This window comes from Nerophis lumbriciformis, linkage group LG01, assembly GCF_033978685.3.
Source record: "Nerophis lumbriciformis linkage group LG01, RoL_Nlum_v2.1, whole genome shotgun sequence".
Classification (NCBI taxonomy): domain Eukaryota; kingdom Metazoa; phylum Chordata; class Actinopteri; order Syngnathiformes; family Syngnathidae; genus Nerophis; species Nerophis lumbriciformis.
In genome coordinates this window covers 2180383-2193823 of record NC_084548.2, presented here as the reverse complement: position 1 = coordinate 2193823, position 13441 = coordinate 2180383, and the positions used below count along the sequence as shown (strand labels likewise).

The 13441-nt window shown below is 41.5% G+C and overlaps 1 protein-coding gene across 1 annotated transcript in view; it reads right to left on the bottom strand.

The window, feature by feature from the left end:
- The window catches only part of chchd6a (coiled-coil-helix-coiled-coil-helix domain containing 6a), a 142519-nt gene extending 129807 nt beyond the window's left edge, over window positions 1-12712 (bottom strand). Inside the window, exons 1-3 of the mRNA XM_072911829.1 lie at window positions 12507-12712; window positions 4891-4981; window positions 4702-4810 (exon numbers count right to left, since the gene is read on the bottom strand). Coding sequence (XP_072767930.1) covers window positions 4702-4810; window positions 4891-4981; window positions 12507-12590 — 284 coding nt within the window. The 5' untranslated portion in view covers window positions 12591-12712. The remainder of the gene's footprint in view (window positions 1-4701; window positions 4811-4890; window positions 4982-12506) is intronic.
- Between the last annotated feature and the right edge of the window lie 729 nt (window positions 12713-13441).

Genomic DNA, 13441 nt, shown 5'->3' with positions numbered 1-13441 from the left:
AAGTTTTTTTCAAAATTTTACTTATCACGCAATATCCCTAAAAAAAGCTTCAAAGTGCCTGATTTTAACCATCGTTATATACACCCGTCCATTTTCCTGTGACGTCACATAGTGAAGCCAACACAAACAAACATGGCGGAAAGAACAGCAAGCTATAGCGACATTAGCTCGGATTCAGACTCGGATTTCAGCGCCTTAAGCGATTCAACAGATTACGCATGTATTGAAACGGATGGTTGTAGTGTGGAGGCAGGTAGCGAAGAAGAAACTGAAGCTATTGAGCCATATCGGTTTGAACCGTATGCAAGCGAAACCTACGAAAACGACACGACAGCCAGCGACACGGGAGAAAGCGAGGACGAATTCGGCGATCGCCTTCTAACCAACGATTGGTATGTGTTTGTTTGGCATTAAAGGAAACTAACAACTATGAACTAGGTTTACAGCATATGAAATACATTTGGCAATAACATGCACTTTGAGAGTGCACACAGCCCAATTTTCATCAATTAATATATTCTGTAGACATACCCTCATGTCAGCAGGCCAGGGAAGCTAGGGTCGATATTCTTCTCTTGATCATCTTCGGTGGCATAAGGGACGGTGTGAGCCAAGACATCCAGGGGGTTTAGCTCGCTCGTCTGCGGGAACAAACTGCCGCCATTGCTTGCCGTGCTAGCGAGGTCCTTTGTCCCTGAATTGCTCACACACTCCGGCAGATTCAATGGGGGTCTGGCGGCAGATTTCTTTGACTTTATGGTTGGAAATGCATCTGCTTTGAGTGTCGCAGGATATCCACACATTCTTGCCATCTCTGTCGTAGCATAGCTTTCGTCGGTAAAGTGTGCGGAACAAACGTCCAATTTCTTGCCACTTTGGCATGTTTGGGCCACTGGTGCAACTTGAATCCGTCCCTGCTCGTGTTGTTACACCCTCCGACAACACACCGACGAGGCATGATGTCTCCAAGGTACGGAAAACAGTCGAAAAAACGGAAAATAACAGCTGATTTGACTCAGTGTTTGTAATGTGTTTGAGAAAATGGCGGATTGCTTCCCGATGTGACGTCATCGCTCCGAGAGCGAATAACAGAAAGGCGTTTAATTCACCAAAATTCACCCATTTAGAGTTCGTAAATCGGTTAAAAGAATATATGGTCTTTTTTCTGCAACATCAAGGTATATATTGACGCTTACATAGGTCTGGTGATAATGTTCCCCTTTAAAGGACAAGCATCCAGACCTTCACAAGGAGTATAAAGACCGACAGGTAAGAATGTAATTGGCGTCCCTATTGTGCCCACATAGACGGCACATACAGCTAATTGGCCCTTTGGTAATAATTAGCGGCGTCAAAACTACCCATGTAGCAGCAGAAAGCAGATTTTAACAATATATGAACAAGTAGATTAATAACCAATTTTTTACCGCTTGTCCCTCATAATGTGTACAAAATAATAAGTAGATAAATGACACAATAAGTTACTGCATACGTCAGTAGACTAATTAGGAGTCTTTGTTGGTTTACTTACTACTAAAAGACAAGTTGTCTTGTACACTCTTAGAAATAAGGGTTCTAAAAGGGTTCTTCTACAAGGGCTGAGGTTCTAACTGGAACCATTTGCTTCTGAAAAACCCTTTCCCGAAGAAAGGGTTTTTCAAGGGTTCTTGTTAACGCTAATGGTTCCAGTAAGAACCATTTTGATCCAGAGAACCCTTTAAAACCCCTTTTCTGAATAATTGGTTTTAAAAGGGTTCTCACTAACACTAAGGGTTCCAGTAAGAACTATTTTGATCCAGAGAACCGTTTTTGGAAGAAAGAGTTCTTCAGGGATTGTTGAAAGCATGGGTAAGATCCTGTGTCACCAGGGACATACTTCCTGATAACATTTGCCAATAATGGTGCCTATCTTTAAATAAATGTTTTTCTCATTCAAATGTTTTGAATGTTTGTTCAATGTCAACATGATAAATGACCACAATATAATATGAACTAAACTGATCTGTAGAATACAATATGGTTCTTTATAGAACCCTCAGAAGACAAGACGGTTATCGGTGAAAACCTTTGAAAAGGGATGTTTTTAGAACCCCCTGTGTCAGATCTAGATGAAACCCTTGAAACATGAAAGAGTTCTTTGTGGAACTCCCTGTGTGAGTTCTAGATGAAACCCTTGAAACATGAAAGGGTTCTTAGTGGAACTCCCTGCATAGGTTCTAGATGAAACCCTTGACAAACGAAAGGGTTCTTAGTGGAACTCCCTGTGTGGGTTCTAGATGAAACCCTTGAAATACGAAAGGGTTCTTAGTGGAACTCCCTGCGTGGGTTGTAGATGAAAGTCTTGAAATACAAAAGGGTTCTTAGTGGAATTCCCTGTGTGGGTTCTAGATGAAACCCTTGAAATACGAAAGGGTTCTTAGTGGAACTCCCTGCGTGGGTTCTTTGTAGAACCTCTCATGGGGGGTTCTGGGTGGAACCTTACACACACCGTTCTAGGTAGAACCCTCCAAAAGGGTTCCAGGTGGAACCATTTTGATCCAGAGAACCGTTTTTGGAAGAAAGAGTTCTTCAGGGATTGTTGAAAGCATGGGTAAGATCCTGTGTCACCAGGGACATACTTCCTGATAACATTTGCCAATAATGGTGCCTATCTTTAAATAAATGTTTTTCTCATTAAAATGTTTTGAATGTTTGTTCAATGTCAACATGATAAATGACCACAATATAATATGAACTAAACTGATCTGTAGAATACAATATGGTTCTTTATAGAACCCTCAGAAGACAAGACGGTTATCGGTGAAAACCTTTGAAAAGGGATGTTTTTAGAACCCCCTGTGTCAGATCTAGATGAAACCCTTGAAACATGAAAGAGTTCTTTGTGGAACTCCCTGTGTGAGTTCTAGATGAAACCCTTGAAACATGAAAGGGTTCTTAGTGGAACTCCCTGCATAGGTTCTAGATGAAACCCTTGACAAACGAAAGGGTTCTTAGTGGAACTCCCTGTGTGGGTTGTAGATGAAAGTCTTGAAATACAAAAGGGTTCTTAGTGGAATTCCCTGTGTGGGTTCTAGATGAAACCCTTGAAATACGAAAGGGTTCTTAGTGGAACTCCCTGCGTGGGTTCTTTGTAGAACCTCTCATGGGGGGTTCTGGGTGGAACCTTACACACACAGTTCTAGATAGAACCCTCCAAAAGGGTTCCAGGTGGAACCATTTTGATCCAGAGAACCGTTTTTGGAAGAAAGAGTTCTTCAGGGATTGTTGAAAGCATGGGTAAGATCCTGTGTCACCAGGGACATACTTCCTGATAACATTTGCCAATAATGGTGCCTATCTTTAAATAAATGTTTTTCTCATTAAAATGTTTTGAATGTTTGTTCAATGTCAACATGCTAAATGACCACAATATAATATGAACTAAACTGATCTGTAGAATACAATATGGTTCTTTATAGAACCCTCAGAAGACAAGACGGTTATCGGTGAAAACCTTTGAAAAGGGATGTTTTTAGAACCCCCTGTGTCAGATCTAGATGAAACCCTTGAAACATGAAAGAGTTCTTTGTGGAACTCCCTGTGTGAGTTCTAGATGAAACCCTTGAAACATGAAAGGGTTCTTAGTGGAACTCCCTGCATAGGTTCTAGATGAAACCCTTGACAAACGAAAGGGTTCTTAGTGGAACTCCCTGTGTGGGTTCTAGATGAAACCCTTGAAATACGAAAGGGTTCTTAGTGGAACTCCCTGCGTGGGTTCTAGATGAAAGTCTTGAAATACAAAAGGGTTCTTAGTGGAATTCCCTGTGTGGGTTCTAGATGAAACCCTTGAAATACGAAAGGGTTCTTAGTGGAACTCCCTGCATAGGTTCTAGATGAAACCCTTGACAAACGAAAGGGTTCTTAGTGGAACTCCCTGTGTGGGTTCTAGATGAAACCCTTGAAATACGAAAGGGTTCTTAGTGGAACTCCCTGCGTGGGTTCTAGATGAAAGTCTTGAAATACAAAAGGGTTCTTAGTGGAACTCCCTGTGTGGGTTCTAGATGAAACCCTTGAAATACGAAAGGGTTCTTAGTGGAACTCCCTGCGTGGGTTTTTTGTAGAACCTCTCATGGGGGGTTCTGGGTGGAATCTTACACACACAGTTCTAGGTAGAACCCTCCAAAAGGGTTCCAGGTGGAACCTTTATAAAAAGGTTCTACCTGGAGCCAAAAAGGGTTCTCCTATGAGGACGAGCCGAAGAACCATATATGGTTCTAGTTAGCACTTTTATTTCCAAGAGTGTATGTTCACTCTTTTAAACATTTTTCTTCGATTGCAATAAGAAACATATGTTTAATGTACCGTCGGATATTTTGTTAAAATAAAGCTAATAATGCCATTTTTGTGGGCCCCTTTATTTAGAAAAATACATGTTGGTACCGGTACCAAAATATTGGTATCGGGACAACTCTAAATGGTACGCATGTCAATGATTGGTAGCAACGTAGATTTTTCTGAATTGAACTGAGGTGATTTCTTAAAAACTGCTGTAACTATTTCATGTATTATTATTTTATATTTCAGTAACAGAGATGGTCATTTTTAAGTGTTTCATAAATGATCACCCTCTTGCAAATCTCCCCTGAATACAGCCGAAATGTCTTAAAATATATATTTTTAAATAAATGGTCATGACAACAGTAAAGAATACTTGATACTCACTTCCTCTGTTCCTCCTTGACTCTAGTGGTTGTTTTGCTCGTTTTTGGCGGGGTGCTTGACTGGGCCCGCTGCTGTGGGTTCTGTTGGGGTTTGGTGCTGAAAGAGGTCCCTGAAGTTAAAAATTAGAAAGCGTGAATAAATACATTAAGTTTTTCTTTTTTTTTAATGACCAGATAGGTGTAAGAATACCTGTGTCTCTTTGGGAGCTTGTGGCTGGTGGAGCACGTGGTGGAGGCATGTTAGCCACACCCTTCATCCTCTGGAGGACATCTTCTGAAAGCTAGAGACAAGGATGAGGAAACTAACAGGATGGAACATTTGAATGTGCAGCCTGGTATGAAATTATAAATTGGACTTGGAGTGGCTGAACATTCTGAGCAGAATACTTCCTGCATTTACTTCTTCACAATAAAAGCGTCTGCATGGACATAGGAATCAGATTGTTTTAGTGATATATAGCAGTGTTTTTCAACCTTTTTTGAGGCAAGGCACATTTTTTTCATTAAACAATACGGAGGCACACCACCAGCAGAAAACGTTAAAAAATTCAACTCCACCAGGTCGTCGTGCCTTATTTTGAGTTTGTTTGTGTTTTCCTGTGTGTAGTGCTTTAAGTTCTTGTCTTGCGCTGTTATTTTGGTGGCCCTTCCTGTTTTGTTGGTGTTTTCCTGGAGCAGTTTCATGCCTTCCTTTGAGCCATATTCCCCGCACCTGCTTTGTGTTAGCAAGCAAGACTATTTAAGTTGTTGCTACCTTTCTTTGCGTGGACATTGTTGATTGTCATGTCCGGATGTACTTTGTGGACGCCGTAAGTTTTTGCTGTCGTCCAAAATTTTGTTTCTGTTTACTTTGTAGCCAGTTCAGTTTTATTATTAGAGCGTATCAAAACACGTATTGGTATGTCAGACTTAGCTTTGTCGTGGTTTAACTCTTATCTTACTGACAGGATGCAGTGCGTCTCCCATAATAATGTGACCTCGGACTATGTTAAGGTAACGTGCGGAGTTCCTCAGGGTTCGGTTCTTGGCCCTGCACTCTTTAGTATTTACATGCTGCCGCTAGGCGACATCATACGCAAATATGGTGTTAGCTTTCATTGTTATGCTGATGACAGCCAACTCTACATGCCCCTAAAGCTGACCAACACGCCGGATTGTAGTCAGCTGGAGGCGTGTCTTAATGAAATTAAACAATGGATGTCCGCTAACTTCTTGCAACTCAACGCCAAGAAAACGGAAATGCTGATTATCGGTCCTGCTAAACACCGACATTTATTTAAAAATACCACCTTAACATTTGACAACCAAACAATTACACAAGGTGAATCAGTAAAGAATCTGGGTATTATCTTCCACCCAACTCTCTCCTTTGAGTCACACATTAAGAGTGTTACTAAAACGGCCTTCTTTCATCTCCGTAATATCGCTAAAATTCGTTCTATTTTATCCACTAGCGACGCTGAGATCATTATTCATGCGTTCGTTACGTCTCGTCTCGACTACTGTAACGTATTATTTTCGGGTCTCCCTATGTCTAGCATTAAAAGACTACAGTTGGTACAAAATGCGGCTGCTAGACTTTTGACAAGAACAAGAAAGTTTGATCATATTACGCCTATACTGTATATACCTTTATATACATATATACTTATATATATACCTATACTGGCTCACCTGCACTGGCTTCCTGTGCACTTAAGATGTGACTTTAAGGTTTTACTACTTACGTATGAAATACTACACGGTCTAGCTCCGTCCTATCTTGTCGATTGCATTGTACCATATGTCCCGGCAAGAAATCTGCGTTCAAAGAACTCCGGCTTATTAGTGATTCCCAGAGCCCAAAAAAAGTCTGCGGGCTATAGAGCGTTTTCTATTGGGGCTCCAGTACTATGGAATGCCCTCCCGGTAACAATTGGAGATGCTACCTCAGTAGAAGCATTTAAGTCCCATCTTAAAACTCATTTGTATACTCTAGCCTTTAAATAGCCCCCCTGTTAGACCAGTTGATCTGCCGTTTCTTTTCTTCTCTCCTCTGCTCCCCTCTATCCCTTGTGGAGGGGGGTGGGCACAGGTCCGGTGGCCATGGATGAAGTGCTGGCTGTCCAGAGTCGGGACCCGGGGTGGACCGCTCGCCTGTGCATCGGCTGGGAACATCTCTGCGCTGCTGACCCGTCTCCGCTCGGGATGGTGTCCTGCTGGCCCCACTATGGACTGGACTCTTACTATTATGTTGGATCCACTATGGACTGGACTCTCACAATATTATGTCAGACCCACTCGACATCCATTGCTTTCGGTCTCCCCTAGAGGGGGGGGGGGGTTACCCACATATATGCGGTCCTCTCCAAGGTTTCTCATAGTCATTCACATCGACGTCCCACTGGGGTGAGTTTTTCCTTGCCCTTATGTGGGCTTTGTACCGAGGATGTCGTTGTGGCTTGTGCAGCCCTTTGAGACACTTGTGATTTAGGGCTATATAAATAAACATTGATTGATTGATTGATTGATTTTCGCTTTACATAGCCATTGCCTTTTCTTTTCCCTTTCGTTCATTTTTGATTTAAACATTACATACCTTTTTACCTGCACGCTGCCTCCTGCTGTCGTCTGCATATTGGGATCACAACAAACCGTCCTCGTCTCACCCGACACATTCCGACTTTTGCAAAGCAATTAACTACCTGCTGCCACCTACTGACATGGAGTATTATGTGGTTACCCTGCCGAGTTCTACACAGCACAGACACTAAGCAACAGCACATTATTTGCAGATTTTAATTGTTGATTTGCAAAAAATAGTTTTTGGACCAATTAGGTGAAGTTGCGTAATTTCCCACGGCACACCAGACAATATCTCACGGCACAGTGGTTGAAAAACACTGACATTGGACAGGAATTTAACTGTTATACATGGGTATAATCAATTATCATGCAACTATATTTGTCAACTTGTCCGACAAAACGGAGTGTATACGTTGTACGTTTAGCAATGTGTTTAGTTTACAGTATGCCCACACTTTCAGGAGCACATGAAGGCACCGCTGTCAGAAGCCATGCGCCACACCAAACTAAAATAGGCAATTTATGGTAAAACTGGATCGCGGTAACAAACATACAGCTGTCAATTGTGAAGCAACATTGAAGGATAAATGGCATGTTGTAATGTCGTACCTATCAATGCTTAGTTTATGATATCCGTTAGAGCGGGCTGTGACTAGACAACAAACACCTCAGAGTTTAAGTTTGCTTGAAGCATTTAAGTCCCATCTTAAAACTCATTTGTATACTCTAGCCTTTAAGTAGACCCCCCTTTTAGACCAGTTGATCTGCTGTTTCTTTTCTGCTCTGCCCCCCTTTTCTTCGTGGAGGGGGGGGCACAGATTCGGTGACCACAGATGAAGCGCTAGCTGTCCAAAGTCGGCACCCAGGGTGGACCACTCAACTGTGCATCAGTTGGGGACGTCTCTGCACTGCTGACCCGTCTCTACTCAAGATGATCTCCTGCTGGACCCACTATGGACTGGACTCTCACTATTATGTTAGATCCACTATGGACTGGACTCGCACACTAGTATGTTAGATCCACTATGGACTGGACTCTCACTATTATGTTAGATCCACTATGGACGGGACTCTCACACTATTATGTTAGATCCACTATGGACTGGACTCACACTATTATGTTAGATCCACTATGGACTGGACTCTCACTATTATGTTAGATCCACTATGGACTGGACACTCACACTATTATGTTAGATCCACTATGGACTGAACTCTCACACTATTATGTTAGATCCACTATGGACTGGACTCTCACACTATTATGTTAGATCCACTATGGACTGGACTCTCACTATTATGTTAGATCCACTATGGACTGGACTCTCTCACTATTATGTTAGATCCACTATGGACTGGACTCTCACTATTATGTTGGATCCACTATGGACTGGACTCTCACTATTATGTTAGATCCACTATGGACTGGACTCTCACTCTATTATGTTAGATCCACTATGGACTGGACTCTCACACTATTATGTTAGATCCACTATGGACTGGACTCTCACTATTACGTTAGATCCACTATGGCCTGGACTCTCACACTATTATGTTAGATCCACTATGGACTGGACTCACACTATTATGTTAGATCCACTATGGACTGGACTCTCACTATTATGTTAGATCCACTATGGACTGGACTCTCACTATTATGTTAGATCCACTATGGACTGGACTCTCACACTATTATGTTAGATCCACTATGGACTGGACTCTCTCACTATTATGTTAGATCCACTATGGACTGGACTCTCACACTATTATGTTAGATCCACTATGGACTGGACTCTCACACTATTATGTTAGATCCACTATGGACTGGACTCTCTCCCTATTATGTTACATCCACTATGGACTGGACTCTCACAATATTATGTTAGATCCACTATGGACTGGACTCTCACAATATTATGTTAGATCCACTATGGACTGGACCCTCACTAGTATGTTAGATCCACTATGGACTGGACTCTCACACTATTATGTTAGATCCACTATGGACTGGACTCTCACACTATTATGTTAGATCCACTATGGTCTGGACTCTCACTATTATGTTAGATCCACTATGGACTGGACACTCACACTATTATGTTAGATCCACTATGGCCTGGACTCTCACACTATTATGTTAGATCCACTATGGACTGGACTCTCACTATTATGTTAGATCCACTATGGACTGGACACTCACTATTATGTTAGATCCACTATAGACTGGACTCTCACACTATTATGTTAGATCCACTATGGCCTGGACTCTCACACTATTATGTTAGATCCACTATCGTCTGGACTCTCACTATTATGTTAGATCCACTATGGACTGGACACTCACACTATTATGTTAGATCCACTATGGCCTGGACTCTCACACTATTATGTTAGATCCACTATGGACTGGACTCTCACTATTATGTTAGATCCACTATGGACTGGACTCTCACTATTATGTTAGATCCACTATGTACTGGATTCTCACACTATTATGTTAGATCCACTATGGACTGGACTCTCTCACTATTATGTTCGATCCACTATGGACGGGACTCTCACACTATTATGTTAGATCCACTATGGACTGGACTCTCACACTATTATGTTAGATCCACTATGGACTGGACTCTCACTATTATGTTAGATCCACTATGGACTGGACTCTCACACTATTATGTTAGATCCACTATGGACTGGACTCTCACACTATTATGTTAGATCCACTATGAACTGGACTCTCACTATTATGTTAGATCCACTATGGACTGAACTCTCACACTATTATGTTAGATCCACTATGGACTAGATTTTCACACTATTATGTTAGGTCCCCTATGGACTGGACTCTCTCATTATTATTCTAGATCCACTACAGACTGGACTCTCACACTAGTATGTTAGATCCACTATGGACTAGACTTTCACACTATTATGTTAGATCCACTATGGACTGGACTCACACTATTATGTTAGATCCACTATGGACTGGACTCTCACTATTATGTTAGATCCACTATGGACTGGACTTTCACACTATTATGTTAGGTCCCCTATGGACTGGACTCACACTATTATGTTAGATCCACTATGGACTGGACTCTCACTATTATGTTAGATCCACTATGGACTGGACTCACACTATTATGTTAGATCCACTAAGGACTGGACTCTCACACTATTATGTTAGATCCACTATGGACTGGACTCTCACACTATTATGTTAGATCCACTATGGACTGGACTCTCACACTATTATGTTAGATCCACTATGGACTGGACTCTCACACTATTATGTTAGATCCACTATGGACTGGACTCTCACAATATTATGTTAGATCCACTATGGACTGGACTCTCACACTATTATGTTAGATCCACTATGGACTGGACTCTCACACTATTATGTTAGATCCACTATGGACTGGACTCTCACACTATTATGTTAGGTCCCCTATGGACTGGACTCTCACTATTATGTTAGATCCACTATGGACTGGACTCTCACACTATTATGTTAGATCCACTATGGACTGGACTCTCACACTATTATGTTAGATCCACTATGGACTGGACTCTCACACTATTATGTTAGATCCACTATGGACTGGACTCACACTATTATGTTAGATCCACTATGGAGTGGACTCTCACTATTATGTTAGATCCACTATGGACTGGACACTCTCACTATTATGTTAGATCCACTATGGACTGGACTCTCACACTATTATGTTAGATCCACTATGGACTGAACTTTCACACTATTATGTTAGATCCACTATGGACTGGACTCTCACACTATAATGTTAGATCCACTATGGACTGGACTCTCACACTATTATGTTAGATCCACTATGGACTGGACTCTCACTATTATGTTAGATCCACTATGGACTGGACTCTCACTATTATGTTAGATCCACTATAGACTGGACTCTCACACTATTATGTTAGATCCACTATGGACTGGACTCTCACACTATCATGTTAGATCCACTATGGACTGGACTCTCACACTATTATGTTAGATCCACTATGGACTGAACTTTCACACTATTATGTTAGATCCACTATGGACTGGACTCTCACACTATAATGTTAGATCCACTATGGACTGGACTCTCACACTATTATGTTAGATCCACTATGGACTGGACTCTCACTATTATGTTAGATCCACTATGGACTGGACTCTCACTATTATGTTAGATCCACTATAGACTGGACTCTCACACTATTATGTTAGATCCACTATGGACTGGACTCTCACACTATCATGTTAGATCCACTATGGACTGGACTCACACTATCATGTTAGATCCACTATGGACTGGACTTTCACACTATTATGTTAGATCCACTATGGACTGGACTCACACTATTATGTTAGATCCACTATGGACTGGACTCTCACACTATTATGTTAGATCCACTATGGACTGGACTCTCACTATTATGTTAGATCCACTATGGACTAGACTCTCACACTATTATGTTAGATCCACTATGGACGGGACTCTCACACTATTATGTTAGATCCACTATGGACTGGACTCTCACACTATTATGTTAGATCCACTATGGACTAGACTTTCACACTATTATGTTAGGTCCCCTATGGACTGGACTCTCACTATATTATGTTAGATCCACTATGGACTGGACTCTCACTATTATGTTAGATCCACTATGGACTGGACTCTCACAATATTATGTTAGATCCACGATGGACTGGACTGTCACACTATTATGGACTGGAGTTTTTCCTTGCCCTGATGTGGGATCTGAGCCCAGGATGTTGTTGTGGTTGTGCAGCCATTTGAGACACTTGTGATTTAGGGCCACATAAGTAAACATTGACATTGTTAAAAGGTGGGGTTTTAGTTGTAATGCGAAGAGAAAAGTGGGCAAAAACCACGCCGAATGTGAGAGAGCCGCGTGTATTCTTATGACATACATTCTTCACATTGAATTTTTATCCTAATAAAACAAAATTAGGACAACATTTCCAGATTCTGGCATTTTCGAAGCCGAGTCTCGCCTGGCGGGTAACAAAAAGCGATGCGGCTCAAATTATCACCCTGACACTCCTTTGCATCCTCCATGCTTATAGAAACACTTATTTCATCTACGTTTAGCTTAAGCGAGCTATAAAAAAAAGGAGATAAATGATGTCAACAGAGCAAACGTATAAAGTTAGCTCCTCAACAAATGCTAGCAGGCTAAAATTAGCATTACCTTGACTCCACGAAGGATCCTGACTCTCTCCTCGTCGTCTACACCAAAGGACACTTTTCTGGTCGTACTTTCCCCTGAGCCCATTGTGAATTTAAAAAAAGCGTCGCTACAAATGAGTTATTTATTCCGTGTAGGGAAAGGTTTCCTTTCCTCGACTAACTTGAAACTGTGAGTGTGTGTTTTGCCCCAATGACAGAATGACAAGGGGAACGAGGTTGCCAGATGCGCCTGTATTCCCCCGTCACATTATTGTACATTTTCACCCAACAAATCAAACAAAGAGGAAACTAAGATATTATTTTTAATGTATTTGGTGCAAAATGTTGTAAAAAATTATTTACTTGGATACTTTTTTGGTGTATTTTGTCGAAAATGAATGGAGGTGTTTTATACGCAAACATGGCAACCATCGTGGCATAGACTAATACTGAATGAATGTAGCTCTATATCATACTTGCCAACCCTCCCGGATTTTCCGGGAGACTCCCGAAATTCAGCGCCTCTCCCGAAAACCTCCCGGGACAAATTTTCTCCCGAAAATCTCCCATGCGGACCTGAGTGATGTGTTGACAGCCTGTTGTACATGCACATGTGACCCACCCATAATGTGTCACATTTTTGTGTTGATTTATTTAGTTTATTTTGTTGTTTGAATTCGTTTTTGGAGCTGTCATTACACATTTATCAGTATTCACATTGGTCAGTAGGGGGCAGTAGGGTGTTTCTTCCCAATTGAATGCTATCACCTGCAGACCGGAAGTGTCTTGTCATTCTGATGAGCGCGACCAGTCTGTGAACAATTGAAACGTCCTGTGTGCTTTTTCCTCCTGTATAACAGGTTAGTTTTGGTGAATCAACTCACTGAATAATATCCATGTGATCTTTATAAGTTTAAGTACACATTCTGATGGTGGAGCCTAACTCTAAAGTGTTTG